Source organism: Lates calcarifer, linkage group LG21, assembly GCF_001640805.2.
Source record: "Lates calcarifer isolate ASB-BC8 linkage group LG21, TLL_Latcal_v3, whole genome shotgun sequence".
NCBI classification, from domain to species: Eukaryota; Metazoa; Chordata; class Actinopteri; family Centropomidae; genus Lates; species Lates calcarifer.
In genome coordinates this window covers 13,190,447-13,213,080 of record NC_066853.1, presented here as the reverse complement: position 1 = coordinate 13,213,080, position 22,634 = coordinate 13,190,447, and the positions used below count along the sequence as shown (strand labels likewise).

At 43.8% G+C, this 22,634-nt stretch overlaps 1 protein-coding gene across 3 annotated transcripts in view; it reads right to left on the bottom strand.

Annotated features, from left to right (window-relative positions):
- cux1b (cut-like homeobox 1b) overlaps positions 1-22,634 on the bottom strand; it is a 60,317-nt gene that overhangs the window by 28,885 nt on the left and 8,798 nt on the right. For all 3 annotated transcript variants that reach the window (XM_018702133.2, XM_018702132.2, XM_018702131.2), the window contains exons 2-6: positions 13,505-13,615; positions 9,451-9,498; positions 5,400-5,478; positions 2,614-2,751; positions 692-815 (exon numbers count right to left, since the gene is read on the bottom strand). In XM_018702133.2, coding sequence (XP_018557649.1) covers positions 692-815; positions 2,614-2,751; positions 5,400-5,478; positions 9,451-9,498; positions 13,505-13,615 — 500 coding nt within the window. The remainder of the gene's footprint in view (positions 1-691; positions 816-2,613; positions 2,752-5,399; positions 5,479-9,450; positions 9,499-13,504; positions 13,616-22,634) is intronic.

Sequence of the window (22,634 nt, the reverse complement as noted above, 5' to 3'; positions counted from 1 at the left end):
TGTTTTTTTTTATGTTTCTAAAAATATCTGGCAGCAATTTTGAGTATATTTATTACTGCTACAGGCTTCCTGTGTATCTCAAAATCACACACTTCAAAATGCCTATGAAATGGGCTTGAAAAGGAAGTAACCTATTAAATCAAAGTGAATTTCTTTGTATCAAAATAAAGTGACACCTACGCATAATTTTTGTCATTATAGTTGTGTGGTGTGTTTCATGGCTGTGGCAGCAATTATTCTGAACAAAAGGACTGAAATATATTGTGGTAAAGACAGAAAATAAGAGTCTGAGGTGTTGATTCCCATCAAGGCAAGAATGGCAAGCACCCACATGACAAAAATGCTGGCATTGTCTTTTATGTAGGTTATTTTCCACTCCTGCATTCATCTGCAAAATGAAGGCAACGTCTGAGAAATAGGCAACAATTTGCTGATTAAACTGATAGCTATGAGAAAAACTTTTTGCCACGAAGAAAATATTAAGTCGTGAATAGCTCTGCTAAATAAAGTCAGAAATCTTATACCTATCATTCAAAGATTAAAATCATAGCAGTTCTGCCTGAGGGCAAAATGACCCGAAGGTTTAAAATGGCAAAATAATGCAGAGGTTATTAGTTTAAACACAGCTGCAGTAGTGCACACACAAACACACACAAACACACACATACACACACGGGGCAGACAGTTATACCTCTCCTTCTCTGCATAGTCGTTGTGTAGCTGGAGCTGCTTCTCTTGGGCCAGGTTCTCAGCTTGATTCTTCAAAGACTGCTCGTACTCGCGGATCTTCTCCTTCAAGGCCTTAATGGTCACCTCTGGACGAGGGTTACAGCAGAAAGACGAGTGTTAAGAGAGAAGGAAGGAAGAGTTCAAATACAGGCAATTTGCAAAATACACAGAGAACAGACTATAGGGGTTTCCTAGTTGTGATAAATGGCGGTGATGACGATAATGCTTTTGACGGGGGTGTTTGACCTTTGCTTAAGGAACAGCGTTTCATATCCCACATTCTTTCTCTGTCAGCACAGATGAAGGCCCTGACCCCTATGGCTTCTGACTAATCTTTACATCCACAACCAGTATAGAATATTCAGCATTCACCAAGTGTAGATATGCTGTATTCATTAGGGCTGCATTAGTGCTGAAACCTCATAACCTGCTGACGGCTGAGCTCTGTATGGGGCAGCCTGAAATAAATCTAACACATAACTGGGGTAATAAATAGGCCTATGTGTATGTGTACGTGTATGTATGTGTGTGTGTGTGTGTGTGTGTGTGTGTGTGTGTGTGTGTTTCTCAGAGAAAGATATAAGTGAGTGAGACAATGATAAAGAGCATTGCCGCTCGCTGCCTTTGACTGAGGGCTCTTAGCACTTTGTGAGCGCGTGTGTGAGTGTGTGTGTGATTTAAACTCCAGTCTCACTGCTCTGACACATAATCAATAGAGGAGAGTCCCCTCAGAGCCCTCTTACCCCTTAACTGCTTAACTGAACTTTAAACATTTAGGTTGCGGGGATCAATGGCCCCTGCACTCTTTGTACGTGTGTGTGTGTGTGGGCGCGTGCATGTGCAAGTGTGCGGGCGGGCCTGTGTGTGTTTAACAGGAGTGGGAGTTCCACAGTGTGTTTTGGGGTTTAAATATCCCCCATCTATTGAGGCGGGAAGGAGGGATAAAGGATGAGGGAACAGGAAAATCAATGGCAGAATGGAACCCTGCCGCTATCGAGCTGTTCCAATTAACTCTCACTGAGGAAAGGGGGATTCCAAAACATTCCCCACTCGCTCGCTCACTCCTCCTCTTCGACTGAAATTACACCACTTTTATTACTGCTTCTCACTCATCTCTCTGCCTTTGTCAGTTTTTCCATCTTTCTTTACCCTGAGGTAGGCCGTCGTTTTTTATTCATGAAAGTCTGCCTCATGTTTTTTTCCCTGAAAACCTATTTGAAAATGTAAAACCTTGTACATTTTTTGTGTTTTTGAAAAATTTATAAGGCATTAAAATATGTTCAAATATGGCCTTTCCCTCTGAAAGAGGGGCTTCAAATATGTTTCTTTGACCTTGTATTTGCACTTAGGCTTGTCTACATATAATCAACATCTGTTATACGCATAGGATTTTGCTGCCGTTTTTCACATGAACATTTTAAATGTACACACAAGAGTTTGGAATTTCTCAACCTAGCAGCAGTTACAAAATCTTAAGACTTACACATTACTGCTTTAGGTGTAACTACAACCCAAACTGCAAATTCTTTCTCATCTTGTTTCATAGCCACAGTATTGCCAAATGACAGGCAGTTATCAGCTAAAATTGAGTATTAAGTTCAAGTTCAGACTGAGTTTAATTTTTCAGGCACTCATCATCCAACCATTTAACTACAGGTCACTTTATTTAAATTCTCTCATTGTTCACCGCCTTAGTTTTTGTTTTAATCACACTGGTCACTGGTGTAACTGGCCATAATAGTCAGAGAGATGCCATATATGAGACTAAAACATTGACATTTTGATATGTGATTATCTAAGATTAAATGTGCGGCCTACATCAATGCCCCTCTCAAAGTCAGTAAAATCCCAAAATGTGCATGTCCGCATGTGTCCCTCTCTAACCTTGGTTTTTGACCTCTGCAAACTCTTTGTTGTAGTCCTCCAGTGTCTCTCGAAGTTTGGTGTTCTCTGTCTCAATGTCGTGCATCCTCTGGAGCTTCAGCTGCAGCTGCTGAGCCAGCTCCAGCACAGGTACAGGATCTGGCAGAGACAACACACAGCAACACACGTTAACACAGCACAACGCAAGATTACACAAACAAGGGCTGTGAAGGTGGCGCAGCGAGCTAGGAATAACTACATTCAAGGCCCCTGCGAGAGCGAGTGTTGCCCTGGTGAAGTGTCCTTGAGCAAGGCAATGAATCTCCAACAGCTCCAGGAGAAGTGTTCTGGAGCTGACCCTGACCTTTGATCTCCCTGTGGAGAACTAGTGGTTATTGCAAGGACCAAAACATATCGCAATTACTAGCTTTATTGTGATAAAGACAGGTTATATATACAGGAAGGGAAAGGTCTGGGCTTTACGGCAGTCCTACTATTGTCATTTGATAATTGATTGATGATGAAAGGGATCCATGTGTAGTTTAACAGACAGACAGGGAAAAAAACTGTTGTGCAGTAAATTCAGGAATACATTTGTGTTTTTATTCATGGATATTATTTGTAATTTTGTTTTCCCAGTTAGATTTACCGCTCAGAAATTCCTGTGGTCTTGAATTTACTGTACATTTGATAATAAAGGTCATGATTCGACTTGAAAATATCCTACCCTGGACATAATTCATAAGCCAAATTTGAATACTGGTCAATATGCTGTTATTGGATTTTAAGTATTCTCAAATACTGATATGAACCTAGAAAAAATCCAGTATCAGTCAGGCTCTACTGTAGATAATTAAAAAAAACTTAGAGCACTTCACTGATTAGAAATAGAAGAACAAGAACAGAGATTTGGCCACAACAGTTTAAAATACACGATACTGAAAGGTCATGGTTTGTTTTCACATTCAATATCAACAAGACTGTATCCATAAAGGCAACTGAATGACACACTATCAGCCTTTGTATCAACAGAGACTATTGTCGGGTTATGAGATAAACTTTGGTTTTGTATGAGGAAAAAAATGAATGCGTCAACTGCTGACACAGCAAGAGAATTGGCTAAGTGATAACCAAAAGAGAGTCACAGACAGTAACATAGATGAGACACATTAACAACAGAGATTTCTGGGCTATGATCAGTTTAAGTGTTTGCTATGATTCCACTTGAAATCAAGAAGAAAAAAAAAAGAGAGAAACATGGGAGCAGACAGATGGACAAAGTGGAGCCACAAAACAGGCAGTTGGAAAAGGTAAATAAGAGATTAAAGAAACAGAGACAGAAGGAAGAAAGACAACTTTCTGGAGGCATTTTACCAACGTTTCTGTGAACACACAGCAGGGTTAACTGTCAGTGTGATGAAGAGAGCCCTGTCAGTCAGGCCAATCACATCTGATTGGTGCTCATGGGTGGCAGACTGGTGACAGGCAGCCAAGAGACGCAGGCGATGCTCATCAGCATGCCAGCTAAAAGAGCAGTTTTTGTGTGTGTGTGTGTGTGTGTTTTTATGTGTGTGTGTTGTACAGATAAGAGGAACTGACAGCTTACAGCTGGGGGTAAGGGCTGTGTGTGTGCGTTTGTGTGCATGTGTGTGAGCGTGTGTGTGTGTGTCTCATGTCTGACGCAGTTAGATATCTTAACTATGCTAATGAGAGATCAGCAGAGAACGATTGGGGAATTTCATGCTGATTTTGTGCTGTCAAGGTGACACACCATGCAGGGCCAAGCTCTGATACAGACACAGACACACACACCTTGTCACAAAAACACAAGTGTGCACTTTCATAGAGTCTCATACAAATACACACAAGTACAAACAAACACTATGGAGCAATAACTGTATGCCCTGAATTTTGGCTCCTATCTGCCTCAGCGCCCTTGAAAATCCACTTTCTTTCCATCTTATCAAACCTTTGTCCTTCACATAGGCCCTTCTCCAGATCAACTGTACAGCTTGTTAAAGGAGGCTTGACTTGTGGGCCACTGGTGCTGAACACTCTCGCCAGACACCTTTAATCTAAAGCAGAGCACACTGGGCTGACTAACCAGGCCTTCAGCTGATAGAAGACAGAACAAAACACACTGTTTCCTCTTTCAAGACTGCTGCATTAGTCAGGCTGGTCTGTGTCTGTGTGCGTGTGTGCATCAGGCATTACATCATTGTCTCGCTGCAAGTTAAGAATAGCCCCGTCAGAGCTGGCGCTGACTTATTGGGAGCAGTACAATCCAAAGATATTACTGTAGGTCTATCCATGTGGGAATATGATGACCTCCTTACGCTATAGATGAACTCAACTCCTCTCTCGTTCCTACATACACAGCCCCTCCAGGGCTCCCATACAGCTGAAAATCTCCAACCAGTAGCAATGTGTCTGTGTGTGTTCTGTAACACCCTGTGCTGCGTGTCCCTCCTCGGCCCCCAGCGTGCTGAACGTGACTGCTCATGTGTGCGCTTCGCGGCAGCCAATCGTGGGCGCACTTGTCATCCATATCAGGATGCACCTTCTGTTAAGACCCTCTAAAGGCTACACCAGTGGGGATGAGATCTCGTGGGGACATATTAAGGCGCTGCACACGCCTGGATGCACAGTGAAGGAGCACCAGAGGGACGGTGTCATGCTTTTTTCTCTTCCCCCTGTTGGTGCTGTCTGCATGGATAAAGGGGTCTCCTGATCATGTTTTTGGACTCAGGAGGTGTGTAGATAAACACACTCACACGGACATGCGCACACATTAAACACAGTCTTACCTGGGACATCGATTATTTTCTTGTACACGTTCAAGAAGGCGGCCTCTGCTTCTTTACTTCTCTTACTCAAGGCATCAATCTGGAAAGAGAAAAAAAAAAAGTTAATGGTTAATTGTCAGTCACACCGCCTCAGATCAGAGTGTCACACCCTCAGATTCCAAAGGCAGACCCATTAATTTCACAGTGAGAGTAGTCTACATATCTCTCTATCTTCACTATGCGTTGGTATGTCGCATGCGATTGCGGTTGTCTTGACAGTGCCTGTGTTGGTGTTTCCTTCCCGTGAAGTCAGTTCAGCTGTTCAGCCGATGACGGATGCGTTTCGTTTGCCGCGTGCCCATGTCCGTCTGTCCTAGAGTGAGTGTGCCTAAGTCCGTCTGTCTCTGTGTGTATATGCATGCATGTGTGTGTGTGTGTGTGTGTGTGTGTGTGTGCGCCTGTGTGTGTTCGTTTCCCCTCCAGCACGCTGACATCATTAAACAGCTGGCTCAGTCTTTCCAGCCACAGCAGGGGCAGATTATTCAGTCAGCTCTTAGCAGCAATACAGTGTGGATCCATTACTGATGCAGCCATTAACACAAGAGGGCACGGCATGCATTCCATCACCGATATTATTGAAATGGACAGCATTAGAATGGATCCATAAGAGATTAATTCTAAAATCATACTGAAACAACTTTTACACTGTTGTCGATGCTGAAACATGAGGCAGCAAGCTCTACTATAGTCTCTGTGTCACACTTCAATATGAGAAGCAGACAGAGTAGGCGAAACGCATCTGAAATCAAATCTAAATCGAGGGAAACAGATGCCAAATAAAGACATTCAGATGGTGCTACTGTACTGGGCAGAGCTACAGCTGACAACTCTGGCTCACGCACTCAGACTAAACAGCCCTGTGTTTCTCTTCCAGCTCCTCCAGCACATTCGCCGAGAGAAAAGGAATAAAGACAAAAGCCTATATAAGTCCAAATATAAAGTCTTCACATTCCCAGCCAAGCCAGTAGTGTAGTTGATGGGTGGTTTAGGGGTTCTTGCCACTGTAAACAGAGCGGGCTACATGTAATACTGCCTGGGCTCCTATGGGAACCTAATAAATCTCTTCACATGGCTTTGATTCATCTCTAGTTTTTTAGCCGCAAAACATCTGGCCCTGAGTAGGCTGGTGCCAGCACCCCCACCCCCACTTCCCCCAACCCCCACCCCTTTTATTTCTCTCTGTCTTTCTCTCATTTTCCCTCTTGTCACTTCCATGTTCTCTGACTCATATTTTTTTTTTTCCCTCAATCATTTTCAGTGTCAGTCTTTCTCACATGTTTCTCTGTCATACACTCGTGTCTCTCTGGCATGCACAGGGCTCCTGTCTCTCTCTCTCTCTCTCTCTCTCTCTCTCTCTCTCTCTCTCTCTCTCTCTCTCTCTCTTTCTCTTTCTCTCTCTCCCACACACACACACACACAGACAAATACACACACAGACACACACACACACACACTATCCCACTACTATATCTCGTTCTCACATCACGCTGCATCATGTACTTTACCCTCTTCATGTGCTATGTGACATTGAGCGATCAGGATCCTCAAATGCAAGGCCACTAATGGGAGATTACTGATGCTGAGTACTAATACCACTCACACACCAACACCAAACCTGTTCATCAGCATCAAAATGTGTGTGCATGTGTATATATAAGAGAATATGATCAGAGGTTCACAGTACCATAACACAATCTCGTGATAAACACACACTCTCACAAACCAACGCAAAAAATGATCTGCCGATGGCAGTGAAGGAAGCCAGCTGCGTGACTGTACAATGACTGGGCCAAGGTCAGTGGTACAGCAGCTTTATATAGCCCAACATGGGAGGCAGGAAATAGACATTTAATGTAGGACACACCCTACAGTTAGAGGCAGGTTAACTGCAGGACCAGAGCCATTAGAAGACCACCCAGGATTTGCAAATACAACCCTGCTGCTCCAAACTGCAGCTCTTTCAACCAATCCCAATGACATCTGCTATTACATGCTCCCCTGCCCCCATCCCACACACACACACGCAGACCAAGCCAAACAAATGAAGTGACACAAATGATACCTCGCCAGTATCAGTAGGTTACCAATGAGAAGTGCTTGCAATTGCAAAAGGTATCCCTGACACATCCACACACACAAACACATACGTACATACGTCAGCACCTTGTGCCACCATCACTCAGCACAGCCTCACTCCCCTATCTAACCCATAGTGTGTGAAGGGCATCAGGCTGACCTGTGCGTGTGCGTATGTGCGTACATGCCTATGTGTGTGTGGCCCCAGTGGAGTCTGATAAGGGGAGGCTATGGGAAGCAGAGACTGAAGCCTTGGATAATGGAAAAGCTTATCTGATCGATGGACCAACAAGGAACACTGAGCATGCAACATACACACACAAACACACGTACACACACACACGCACATAACCCGTTTACCAAATTGAGGCCTCGCGGAAAGTACTGTTATTGGTAATAATTATGACCCGAGGGCGTCCACCTTTCAATGACAAAGATTAAACAGAGTATCAAGACCTCCAAGTTCTTGGGCTAAAACTTTTTTATTGTTCTGTCTGGGTTCCACATTCACTTAGGAAAGATTCAAGCTCCTGGGTAAAATGCTTAAGGATGAATTACTGTGGGACCTCGACAGGAAGACCCTCTGGTTTCTGGTGCTGTCTTGTCCTTGATCAAAGCATCGAGGGGTAAGCAAACAAAGCCAGGCTAAAATTACACATTCTCGGAGCTGCTCATGTTGTGGCATGCAAGCTCGCAGAATAGTCAACTGATTGATGGGCTGCTCTGAGACTGGCGCGGGTGTACAGTATTATCTCAATAATCATAAGATAATGTCTTTCTCAGTTCCGCGACCACCCACTAAGCGCCTCAGCGTGTTCTGGTGTGCACGCCGTCGAGGTGTGTCAACATGAGGATGGTGGAAACAGCTGACAAAGCCCCAATTATACTGCTGCCGTTTCTATTCTCTAAATAGACTGTGGATCATCAGCAGAACATGGTGGAACCACTATAAATTACAGCATTTTTACATAACCACTGGCTGTGGTTGCTGCTCTAACACAAGAATATGGAAACTAACCCAGTGTTAAACTGTAATATTCTATGGCCAGTAGCAAAGCAGCCCTGTCACTATCTATTGAGATGATTTTGTTTGTGCGCATGTGTGTGTTTCCGTGTGTGTGTGCTAAGGGAAAAGATACCGTTGGGCTGAATATCCACCCACTCCAACCCCAAATAACGCCCCAGTCTAAACCAGCCGCTTCCACTCCTACCCTCTGACTTTCACATATGGGAGTGAACTGGAAATGCATGGCTGCCAGTAAGGAGGAGTCATGATGGAAATAGGCCAAAATGATTGAGGAGGAGATAGAGAGAAACAGTGGGAGTATGATATAGCATACTCACACACAAAAGTCGCCTCTTATAGGTCAAGGAACATAAAAACCTAGGGTGCAACATTGAATTGAAAGTAAATAAATATGCCACGACGAAAAAAATGGCTCATGATTCACTAGATCAACGAAAAACAACAAATAGCCCTACCGAATCATGCAGACAAACAAAGTCTAAGGAAATAGCATTCGGTGAGTTGTGACTGGCTAGAGCCGGGGTTTTGTGGTGCTTTTTTTTTTTTTTTTTTTTTTGCAGGATGCAATTTAAACACACCCTCGGGCTACAGGACTTCATGAATAGGACAGAAAATCAAGAGCAGAGCAGAGCGAAGAAAAGAGGGAGAGGAAAGAGGGGAAATGAGATAGTGGCAAGAGAAAGAACAGGAGATGGCGGAGAGAAGAGAAGAGAGGGAGAAGTGAGAGAGAAGAGATGACAATTTAAGAGGGAAGACGAAAGTGGAAAAAGGAGAGGAGGGCACTGAGAGAGGGAGCAGGACCAGTCAATGAATGTCAAATGGGCCTCATAAAACACAGTGTTTCAATGCTTGCGCTGGGGCATGTATGCCTATCATTGTGTCAATATAAACTCTCAATAACACACTCACCTCTCCTTGGAAGCTCTTGAGCAAAGGAGCAACCTGTTTCCGTAAATCCTAAAAAATAAAGAGAAGAAGAGGTTAGTCAGTTGCAAAAATGAGATAATAAGCTGATCAATTATAATCCTACAATAATCCTAAATACACAGGGACGTGTAGCAGTGATGTTTAGAGGCACTGACAACTTAATGAGTTTTACACAAGCAGACCATGTTGTGATCAAATAAGTCACTCATTATCCTACTAGCAACCATTCTTGCCACTGCCAATGAATAAAGAGTGGTGCGTGAGTGAGTGATGAACATAGGATGGGGAGGAGGCCAGGTTTGTACCCTGAGGTGCTCTGGCGGACTGCGTTTCTTATAAGAACAGGTGCAGCACCACCTGGGCCAGCCAGAGGCACCACTAGTGCGTGTGAGACAAGAGAGTGAATGAGCCACGGTGTAGGCCTACAGTTAATGCAAATTGTCTCTGTGCACCAAGTTTTTACTATAAAGCAAATGCTTTTCATCCCGCAAGTCCCATTGCATGACTTTCCAGTACGAGTCAGCGGTTTCAGATTAGATAGCCAGCCGAGTATGTATCAGGGGAACATGCAAATCACCATGCTGTTAGTTGAGCCTACATCCTGACAAACTGAACTGGAGCGTACGGTAAAAAGCACAGCAGAATAGGACATTCTGTACAGGAACATTTGATTTGCACAGTTTGTGGACACACACATACTCGCAAAACTGCCTAATGAAGATGTGAAGTAGGGCAACAACAGATGTGTGCTTGGGAGACTCTGCGCCTTTTAGAAACCTCTGTCCAAAAGCATAACGAATGTTGCATCCCCAAACTGATCTGGGACCAGTGTCTGGGCCTGGGCCTAATCCCAGGTTGGTCCAGACAGGCCGCTTGTCTGGGGCTGAGGACAGGTCATGACCTCGGTGACCCTGCTCCATTGTTACCTCATCAGGGGTCGTTGTGGCTGTTTGTCTGGGCCAATTCAATATTCCCCTGCTGGGGATAATGACCTCCACCTCCCACCCCCCACTCCCAATCCCCACCCCCCTCCCTTTACTGCTCTGGCTCTCCCTTTCACACACACACACACACACACACACACACACACACACACGATAAGCATGAACACAAAAAGCACCAGAGAAGTGTCCGTTCAGTCATTTGCATTAGATTTTGATTACATCCTAATTTTCCATTTCAGAATAAGGTTCCTTTCCACTAGTTTTTAGATGACCTGCACTACTTCCTGTTTTGAACAATGATTTTTGTTTTTATCTTATTTTGTTTCAGTTTTGCTTTATTGTTTTGTCAGGGCCAAGCAAAATGTGCTCAAACATCTGTCTGTATTGGTATAAATTAGCATACAAGACCGTTTTCATTTCACTGTTTTATACTTAGTGTGTTATTCCCACTGTGGCTTTAAATTTATGTAAATATTTAGGTACATACTGTGACCGAAAAAGAAACCTCTGTGTAATGTAATGCAGTCTAGTCTAGTGGTCCTCCAATAATTGCTACCTTTGTTCAAATCATAATTTTCAACTTTTGTTGAGACTGTGTCTGCATGAGGAGCCGACTCAACTCTTCCATCATTTTTTTTAAATGATGTACAGTTTGAAGTTGCTGTATTAATCATATTGAATTTTTTTTGGCACAGTTAATTAAATTCCTAATGTTATTTGAGATTAGAGGTCAATCTTCCCTACTTGCATTTTTGTGGTCCAAGATTTGGGGGTGCCTTAATACTGAAACAACTCTGATGAGCCTACACACACACATACACACACACACACACTTACTGAAAGGTCACACTGAACACACAAAAACAAACACATTCAAATAACATGTAGAGGCAAGCTACTCCTTTTGCTGAAGCACTGAACCCCCTTTGGTCCACTCTCCAGTGCTCCGCCTCCTTGCCCCCTCCACTTCCAAAGATTTATGACCATATAACATAACAATGCACACAGACACCGTGGTCAATCTGTGTGTGTGTGTGTGTGTGTGTGTGTGTGTGTGTGTGTGTGTGTGTTTGTGTAGTGAGGGGAGAGGAGGGGGCCGGGCAGCAGGAGATGGATGGCTGGTGTGTGAGCTGCCGGCAGACAGCAGACAGGCCAGCCTGAGGAATCCTCCAGGGAGTATGGAACTCACATTTGCTGTCTGTCTGCCCTGCAGCTAAACACAAACGTGCGTATGTGCATGCGTGTGCACACACATACAAGCACACACAAAGTTGTTTTACTACCACTGCCTCTGGCTAGCAATCTTTGGGACATTTTACAACCATTCCCACCCTTGCCTTTATAACACTGTAGTAGAGGAGTCTTGACAAACTAAAAGGAAATTAAGAACTGGATGAATAATTCAGACAACTTAGGAGGCACAGTGAGATGTAGTCCCCCCCCCCAAAAAAAAAAAAATTCAACAGTGTGTCAGTCCTAATGAATTATGAAAACTTTGTTTTCACGCTGCATTTCTTTGCACTACTTTCAAAATGCTACAAAAGCCTGGGTGTGTGTGTGTGTGTGTATGTGTGTAATTATGCAGACCATGAGTGCAGTTCACGCCGAGTACAGCTCAGCAGACTAGACACAGTCAACGTGGGCTGGTCTCCTGGTTGTTGAATAATGGATCAGAGACGGACTCCCGCTCAGCCTAATGCAGTCTGATCTGATGTGACTGTGATCTCCGCTGACTGGTGCGGACCACAGAGAGCTGACAGCCCCGCTCTATAGGCTGGTCAACCACACACACAGAGGCCGCGCACGCGAGACAGAAAACACGGCTCCCGCAAACGCACGATGATGACGTTCAGGGCATTTTTAATCAAGCGCGGGGCCATCACATGTTATGAACCAGCCTATTTAGTAGGCAGCCTTGGTGCTTATATACTTCCAAACGCCCCGAGTTTTAGTGCTGATTCCTATTGAGCCTGTTACAGCCCTGTAATGAATCCTGTCGCTCGTCTGGCCTGGCTCAGATTCCTCCTCCACATACCAGGGAGATGCCAGGGGCCACACAGACGCCAGAGGAGCCTTCCTAAATCACAGCCTTGTTACACTGATGAATGTGTGTGTCCTGTTCTGTGATCTAGGCTATCTGCCTCTGTGTGTTTGTGTGTGCGCCTCTGCGTCTGCATGTTTTCTTTGTGTGCATGTTCTCTTTCTCTCTCAGCCTCCGTTTGTATGCCTCTACACCTCTGTCTGTCTTGCCTCCCTGTGTGTGTTGCTAGTTATGTGGTTATACTTGAAAATGAGATTAGAGATGAATGTGCGGGGTAAAGTGAAATTAGCATCTTTTGTATGCAGGTATGGTTTCCTCTGGTGTATATTCCTCTGCACCGGGTGGGCTACATGCTGAAGTCAATAGTCACAATGCTCATCCTGTGGTAACTGTAATAGGCCTACTGTCAACTCCACCGAGAGTTGACAATTTTCTATCCACTGTCTACTCCATTCATACATAATTCATACTACCATCAATAATTCACCATGGTGACATTACCAATAATAACACAACAATACTTTGTTTTCGACTGTGTGGTTTAAAATGTGTTGCCTTGGTAACAGAGATGAAACAAATATTCCCAGGAGGAGTGATGGGAACACAGGAGCAGGACAGAATTCCCTCCTGATCCCACTTAGTAGTGTTGTCACACTCTCTTTCTCTCCCTCCTGCTCTTGCTTGCTCTCTCTCCCTCTCTCTCTCCCTCTCTCTCTCTCCGTCTTTCTCCCTCTCCCATACACACTCACGGACCACACTTTCTGCACGCATAAAAAACTAGGTCAGATAATACAAACTCCTGAGGGGTTTTCTGTTTTGTCTCTTTAGGATTTCAGGGAAACTAATGGAGAGACTATTTTTGGGATCCAAGCCCGCATCTCTGCGCCGTCTACTCCTCCCCTGCTTTCTCAGTAAATAATCATGGCTGCAGTTATGAAGAGGAGAACAGACACAGAAGAAACAGTGAGGCAAACTATGATTGCCAAAAGAACAGCGGGACGTATGCGTGTTTGTGTGTTGGTGCATGTCTGTGAAAATCTGATTTTCCCACCTCTGGTGTGTTCTTCTTGAACTCGCGGCTCAGGTCGATTAGTTTCTTCCTGGACTGTTCGCTCTCGTCCTGTCTGTTGGCAAGCTGTGTGGCGGTGGCGTCTAGTTCTTTCTGCAAAGCAAGCACACAACTTTTTCAGTTTGCTGAGGCAAAGAATTTTATCATACTTATCATTACTGCCCCTGTCATTATAATCAGCATCATTGTTATCACTCGGGATAAAAAAAGACAGCAGACTCCTTGACCCATCTGGCGTGCTGCAGACAACCCGTCCTGCCTCAGCTGAACTTGGACAGTGTGTTGCGGCAGCAGAGGCAGGGAACAGAACCACAACGCCGATGTACCGCCAAAGAAAACCCATCTACACCAGTAGTTTGATCTGCTACCAGCAAGCGAGCAATATGTGAGCCATTCAGCCTGTCAGTCAATCAGTTACCACTATGTCGGGCATGACAAATTCTGTAGCAACAGACTACTATACACACAATTCACAACAATTATTGACTGTCTGCACCAGACGACCCCTCCCCTCCCCACGTAACAACAACAGCACAATTATCAACAACAGCAGTGTTGTAAAGGCTGAGGCAGGGCCCGCCTTTATCCACATCCATTTTGCATTGTTATTAATAGCTATTTATGGGACTAGTTCCAGATGATGGGCCAAGTGCTGACATTAACAAGACATTCAGGCCTTGTAAAGATTGTATCTCTTTCTGCTGAGTGTGTGAGCATTGCTGGATTATGTTTCTGTTGGATTCTTGCCCTCTGTCACGCTCACTCCTTTTTTTCCCCCCTTCATTTTTCCGTACTCTCTCCAGATCATCCACTCACTCATTCAACCAGCATTTCCTTCTCCTCCATTTAAATCTCTCTCTCCTCTCCCTTTACTCCGCCTCCCCCCTTCTCTTCTCCTCCCTCCCATCCACCTCCTGTGAGGCCGCCCACCCCTGAGAGTGATTAAACGCTGCTGAAGGGCCGTTATGCTAACTAACACACTAATCATTTAATACACACATTACCACAGGGGCCCTTGTGGCTCAGTCTGCTGACAAGGTCCCAAAACACACGCACGCACACATGCCCACCCCCCCAACACACACAAGAAAATACAACCCTCTAAAGAAATAGTGTGATCAAGTACTAATTAGGAGATTTTTCCCCCATCAGCACTAAGTTTAATTCCCTGACCAGCCGTGATCTCGTTTTATCCACAAACCATAAAAAAAAATATAACAAATGGACTTGGTCGACTGTCCTCTGCAATGGATTTTACGCAGTAGCACAGGATGTTTGAAAAAAAAAATGGGAAAAAAAACTGCTCACTTGCTTACATGCCATCTTGCTCTCACTGCCCATGGAGCAGTTGATGTAGCAGCCTGTCTGCCCATGGCCATGGAGCAGCTGCACTATCTGTTAGTGAATTCGAGCGTGCGCAGAAGCTTGTGCAACGCTTGATGAAAAGAGGAACCTAATAAATTTTAATCATGTTAAATTAATTGTCAAAAAATGAATGCTCTAGTTCATGAATAGAGGTGTAATTATTATATTGGTAAAGATTAGCTACAGAACAAGAATACAGGACCCAGTTGGTTCAAGATATTAACATCAAATTGGCAGATATTAATCACACTACGATGCTTTAGGCCTTAAGGCTTTACTTTTCTGGGTGGTGGAGACATCACCAAAATCATTTAAATATAATAAATCAGTGGAACACTTTAGTTTGAAGCGTGAGCTGAATTCAGATGGCATAAACAGCAACCGGGATAATTTTAGGTATATCCTAAAAGTAAAGAGATAATGCCGTTAATCGTCCAAGCTAGGTCATTAAACATTAGGAATAAATTTTGAAAATACAGAAATCTCCCTCTGAGAGTACACCAGGACAAAACTAAAATACTGTGGATGACTGAGGTTTTTGCTTATGAAGCGCATATGTTACACACCTCAGGACACAATTAAGTACATCAACTTGAAGAAAAAAGTTCATTTAAGTTCATTAAAAATAAATATATTTAAATGAAGCATGGTTTGCATTAAAGTGTCTGCGTCATCTCGTTCTGTGGCTCTAGAACACAGTTTAATTCTAACATATTTTTACTCTTTTCCCAGCTGTGGATGTATGGAAATAAAGACATAACCCTATTGTTTTTTTTTTTTTTTAAAATCAAATTTATCCAAATGCTCTTTGATATCATGATATTCAAAGTGTCCATAAAAACTTCAAGTAAATTCATTTTCAACTGCACAGGAGTTATCCAAAAGTCAAATTTATACAACGCAGTAAGCCAATCCATTGCTGTATATTCATTGATAAGCTCTGTTTTGGAGCAAAACTAAAATAACCACAGCCAGGCTTCCACTGGGGTTCTGCTTTAAGAGGTCATGTGCCAATCCCTGACGCCCTTGATTCTACCCAATCCCTTTCCAATACCCTGCACATATTCCAATGTGTTACCAAATCCCCATTCGGGAAAAAAAGGAAAAAAAAAAATTCTCACTGCTAAGCTAAATAAACACATCACACATGAAAGAGGATTGATTCAATGCCAAGTGGGCAAGTAATTATGGGCATGGTCTCAGTTAAAAAAAAAAAAAAAAAAAAAATTAAAAAAAAGGACCCTCAGACCCAGTCAGGTTTTGACTATGCAGCAAACTCTCTGCCCACATCAGCAGACACGGGCAGACTTTACACTCATCTTGCTGATAGAGCGTAACATCCCAAAGTGCACAATCCCCGCTGCCTGCCCCTTCCCCCTCCCCTGTTAACACACATCAAATCTTACTGACCATTAGGAGACCAATATTATCCTGATTTTAAGACACATAGTGTCTTACATGATAAGTTGTCATATTTTATTACCTTAAGTGAAATACTGAGCAAATATGTTTAGGGTGTTTGCTCTGCTGAATGCTGTTTTTGTAGGCTGTGGGTTCTTAGCTGACCACAGTTCAGTCCAGTTTTATTTTGCTAACATGTTACAAAAGTTGCAGACTTAAGCTGTACATGTCCTTTTTCTCCTTATATTTTTGCTCTGTTTCAACAAACTAAAACACAGTGACGCATAAAACATGTTTGTTTAAAGGCAAATTTAACTTACACTGGGTTTTGTTTCTATGAAACCTTTTTTTTTTTACTGACTTTCAAATTGTCAAACTGACTTTCTACATTTCCTCTGAAAGTGGTTTCAGAACATTAACATGGGACCAACACATTCAACACAGTAACAACACATACTGCCCTTTTTCCTCCCAAGGTGATATTCTCGTGTTGATAATATTGTAATATTACAGGAATACAACTGATTAAAGCAGGGTGACATTTGCTTTAATACGAGACCGCAGAATGTCAATATTAATTTCTAGACTCTGATACGGATAACCATTCAAACTGTTTGAATTCTTTGCAGTGAGAATTGTCAGTGCCCAATCGGTCTGGCCACCTGATCCTTGCTAGCCACCCACATTGCAGTCTATATTACGGTCATGGCTAAAGATAGTAGATAGCTAGATTAATAGATAGCTAAATAGAAAGATGAAGACCTTTCATTTTTATAATGACCGCAACGGTAACATCTGTTACTATCCATCAACGGCCATGACAGTGAAGATGAACAGCAACACTGCGTGCGGACTGGGTAGCTAAAAGGATTGGGTAGAGCCTTGGCACATTTGGGTTTGAACACATAAGTCAGCAGTGCAAATATGGCTGCAGAATACTGGAACAGGCGTCAAAAATAGATGTCCAGGTGACGTCACAGATTATAAACGATCCCAAGGTTTCTTTGTATTTTAGTAAAAAGCGTCTACTAGAAGCATGTCGCTTGTTGGTTTTATCAATCTCCAAACTTTTGGAGGGGAATACTGTGGATGTTAGGCAAGGCTGCTCCACAGGGGTTCAAGCCATCTGGCATACCACTGGGATTTTCTTTCTATCATGTTTGACATAAATGATTGACACCATGCCAATCTGATAAAACATACAAATTCACGTTTGACAGGCAGCCAAAAACAAGTGAAGAAACTCTAATCAAAAAATACAAAAACATGCTAATTAAGGGAGTCTATATTTTACACTACATGACTAATGTAATGACAAGAAATATAATTAAGAGCATCAAACAACATGCATGAAAAACTTGTGCCCACTCTGTTTGAGCCCTCAGGCAAAGTCTCTGAGGTCAACGCTCTCTAGCTCTCCTTGGCCTGACTTTGAAATCTTTTACTTTTCAAATCTAAAAACTGTTTGATTTACTGCTGAATTAATTCATTTAACCATTTTACATTAAGTCCAGCACTATTTTTAAAATTTGGCTATGGCTGGTTAGGACTGCACTGTCTAGTTTAGCAGAGGATGGAATATGGTGTGTGCATGGGAGCATTAAGTGGGCTGTAATGTCTGTGTGATTGCTGTAACAGCTCTGCTTGGCTTGGCTGGACTGGCCCACAGCAGCAGTCCCTGTCCTGGTTCATTTGGTCGTCTGGTCAGCTGTAAAGACGATTGGAACAGATTGCCAACAGTCCCTAGAGAGACTTCAACACCGACTTGGCCAAGAAGCCTCCCGCACACTGCTCCACACGCGTGTGCTCTCACATGAATGCACTCACAGGCCGCTGCAGTAACTTGGGGAGCCCAGTCTTTCCACATTCTTTTGAACTCCGTTTCAAAAGAGGAAGTCTGCTAACATGTTCGCCCAGCAAATTTTGGCATGATGAGCCATGTTCGCAGCTGTGGGGGGGAGAGGTTGAGCCAAACAGAAATGAGGATCCTTCCGTCCCCACCACTGTGGTAATAATACTAATCACCGATAACAGTCACGGGTAAACAAATCCTATTACCACTGGCCATCGGACCTAAGGTGTATGTGTGTGTGTTCATCTCTCCTAATGAAATTCCTTCCACTCGTCTGCAGGCAGAGAGAGGCCTTCTATCTGACTAATTCGCTCTAATTACTCTAATGAGCCACAGGTGATGATACAGTGAGACTGATTAATTAAATGGGAGGCACCAATCAGGCATGTCTGATTATGCCAATCATATCGACTACAGACTAAATGAGATAACAGGAGACAGACGCACTTTAATTGAGGTATCAAAACTTCGTGGAATTCTTTATGCCCTCACGCTCCAACGATGCCGAGACAGATAGGCTGGTGGAATGACAACAAAGTTATTGTTATGTACACAGTATGAAGTCAGTCTTGAGCTGCTGTCTGTACTCCGGCAGTGACCAGGGAGTGCACGCTGAGGAGAAAGCTCCACACAAGGATTTGCTTCAGATCTCATTCCCCTGTGGAATAATTGGGACTGTAAGCTGCTAGAAACACTTTGTTTACACCTAGTCTGCAGTCACACATGCCAAGTAGTCTGCCACTACTCCTTTAGTCCAAACATAACGTAGGTTAACTGCTCCACGTCTTACACATGAATCTAATGGGAGTACCACTCTTGAATTCAAGCCAGGCATAAAAAGAGACATACAAAAATACATTCAGTTCTACTCTATAATACTAACACCATATTAGTCACACTACAGAAGAGGGTAATATTTTAAAACCAAACTGTTCTGTGTTCATTACAAAGTGAGAAGCCTTCTGCAGGCTCTGTACTTGGAAACATGACACAGATGTTTAAGAGATGAAGTTTTTTGTCCTGCCACTGCAGTCAGTAATCTTTCCTTTTATCTCTGACATGTCTGGGGCTGTTATGTGGTTATGATAGTAAACAGTAAAGGCGTCTGGAAAGATGTCTTATCTGAAATCTACGAGTCCTATCTTTCAAACTCCCCCTCCATATTCCCTTACAGCCTAGCCCCCCCCAACACCCCACCCCATGCGGCTGACTGTTCTGTATGCCAAACCTACTGTGTGGGGGTGGAGTCGTGGGGTGGCGGCTCAGTCAGGAGCAACAGCTACGCTTGCTACAACGACACGGTACATGATCACAGATCACAGGCACGCCCCCTCAAAACACAGCACAACAGCAGCACAGATAAGAGACTACAATCCTGCCTGCTTGTCTGCCTTCCTACCTTTGACATAGCAGGGTGCACAGCCTAAAATGTGCCAAACAGACGGCGTTTTCACAAACCACACAGACGCGGGGTTTGAAGACGCAAGTCATATCTTCCTGAATCTCAGTTTTTGCTTTTCCTCTCACCCACTGGAGTCAAAGCCACAAACTTTTCTTTACCACAAGCTAACACAATAGTTTCACTGTGACAACTGAGGTCTGTACACTTTTTTTTTTTTTTTTGCCGTGTGTTTGTGCAACTGTGTGTACGTCTTGTGTTTGTGTGCAGAGCGGCTGGGGGGCGGGGGGTCAGCCTACCACTCTCCACAGTCTAACAAGATGCTTGTGGTCCCTGAGCGTTTTGCTCCTTTTTTTGAACACAGATCCATATCTACCAACAGCACAGGAGCTGTCAGGACTCACCTCACTGACGCTGACGCAAGCCTGGATCAAAAACAGCCTTTTTACACCGCAGCCTCGTTCGTATTGATCCATGTTTCTCTGCTGAGAGACTGGTTGTTGTTTTATCTCCCCAACATCCAAGCCTTAACTCTCCTGAAGCTTACTGAGAGCTAGTCATTATTTTTGCCCGACCTATTGTCTGACAAAGGGTTTCAGAGGCCAGGCCTGAGCCTAAATACAAATATAATGAGACTAAGATGGTTTCTGGCATGGAGGAAGTGCAGCTCACTTGGTCTCATTTTGCAGAGTTTGAATTTAGCTAGAGGCCTGTGTCACAAAGGGTGAGTGGTGTGGAGTGTGCGATGGGAGGAGAGGGGGTATGGCGATATGCTAGGGTGTAATGCATTGGTGAAAGGGCAAGATTTTTCATCCCTGCGTTTACAGGGTGGAACGGCTAGGATATTGAGATCTGAGATAGGATCAGAGGGTAGTGAGCTGTTTCAGCTACGATAAAGGCCACGCATTACAAACAGAGCACAGATAGAGAGAGAGGGAGAGAGAGACCCAGAGAGACAGAGAGAGAGAGAGAGACGGGGACAGAGTATCACACCTCTCATCCCTGAATTAATGCCTCCATTCTGCCAGGAAGCTATTCTGTGCCAGTGAGAGGAGATTGGGGAGGGGATGAGTGCACAGATACGGACTAAAAAATGGGAACTGCGATCATGGAGAGGGGCGATAGGGATTAATCAAGTCTGGAAGAAGAGTGGGGCTCTCCAGTCCCGGTAACACATATACAAGGCTGTGGTCCAAGGACTCTGGCAAGCAATTGACATCGCTACTATTAGTTTATATGCCATCAAATGCACATACAAGAAGCCATAGGTGGATAATGACGGGGTCACAGGTGCAGGCTTGTAATGTTGTAGACATCCACTCATCATCCTACACTTATATATTTAGCCCAGAAAGTCTATGACCCCTTGACAATGAAGCAGTGTTCAAAGTTGCTCTAATTAAGTTGAGATTTGATCTGTTCTCAATTCGTTGACCTATTTGATTTGTTGTAATTCACTTAGACTTAGAGTTAAGGACATGCTCTTGGCACAGTTACAGGACTCTGAAAAAGGTGTGTGTGTGTGTCACTCTCATGTGCCTCTGGTACATTAAATCCCGGCTCTGCATGATGCCCTTTTTCCACGTTTTAATTTAGCCCTGTCTATCTGTTGTATCCAGTAAATATTCTAGACGCCTGATGATGACACATCAGCATGAGTTGTGCCACAGCCAGTAAAAGCAGCACACTGACTTCTGTGCATAAATTAAAGGCACATCTCAAAATGCCCCATTAGGTTAGATATATCTAGACTCTTTAAATGTGTCCAGCCCCATGCTGTCACTATTTTCTAGCGTGGCCTGGCCTTCTGACTGAGTTTGACACCCATGGTCTATACAATCAACGTCAACAGAGCATGTCCTGGGGCTAAGTCTTACTCAGCCTTTATGAGTAAGAGTTTTCTGCTCTGCTTGCACGAGTTTTGAGAGGAAATGGCAAAGAAACGCAGTGAGAAAGACAGAATGAGCATAGCTAATCCTTACAGTAATGACAGAATAATTAGCTTGCGTTAGGCTAAGTAATGGGTTGTAATTATATCATTTATTCTGTGTTGAGAGAATGTGATATAAAGCCTGTACAATGAAGGAAGAGGAATTGAGCTCGGTGGGAAGTAGGATGGAGCATGTGTAAGAGCTCAGGCTCTTTCTATTGATTGATCCAAACATCAAACGAACCACTAGAGTAATGGGGGGAGTGAAGGACAGCTAAAAGCTATTTGGAGCCTTCACTGCATAAAAGACTTGACCTGTTCCACACAGCCTACATATCAAAACCATCAAACAGCAATCAATAGACCAAAGCGGTCAACTCAACAAACCGTCACCCTACTAAAACATCAAACCCCCGGCCCAAGCGTCAGATGATAGGCTACACTCAGCTTATCCATTACCATCAGATAAAGAGGAGATAAAACACAGAGCCTAATCCTTTCATGTGTCGTGACAGCCACAGCAGCCTCCAAGGCATTCCTTCAGTCTGGCTCTCAAATAGTTTTATGGCGGAAGGCAGCCATTCAGTCAGCCAGCCAGCCAGTCAGGGCTGTTCTGGTCTGTTTGTCTTATTTCACAGTTTACACGCTGTTTTATAGGTAGTTATTATGGTCACCATGGTGATGCCATACGTTTTTATGGTCTTTTGGTCTGAGGGCAGAGAGTGTAATAAATGAAAAAACACACACACATGAAAACAAAGACTCACAAAACACACTCCTGCTGTGGAAAGGTCTCCTGTCCCTCCCTTCCTCCCTCCCTCCCTCCCTCACTCTTTATCAGTCTCTCCAAATGCCTATCTCCCTACTTTCTGCTTCATGTGAAACATGGACAGGCCGACGTAGAATTGTCCTCTCTCTCATTCCACATCTGGAGCTGATCAGAGGGCCTCCTGGAAGTTGAGGCCTCTGGGCCTATTAATAACCATACCGCTGAACTCAGGGTCAGACAGCAGTCAGCGGATGAGCCTGTGTCTACTAAACACATAGTCCCTTCCCCCTTCCTCAAGAGGACAACTCTCACTTTTAAAAATGAGACAGCAAGCCACAGAACGTAGCAATGTACAGCCAGTTTTACACTTTTAAACTGGGACAAACAGAGACTCCT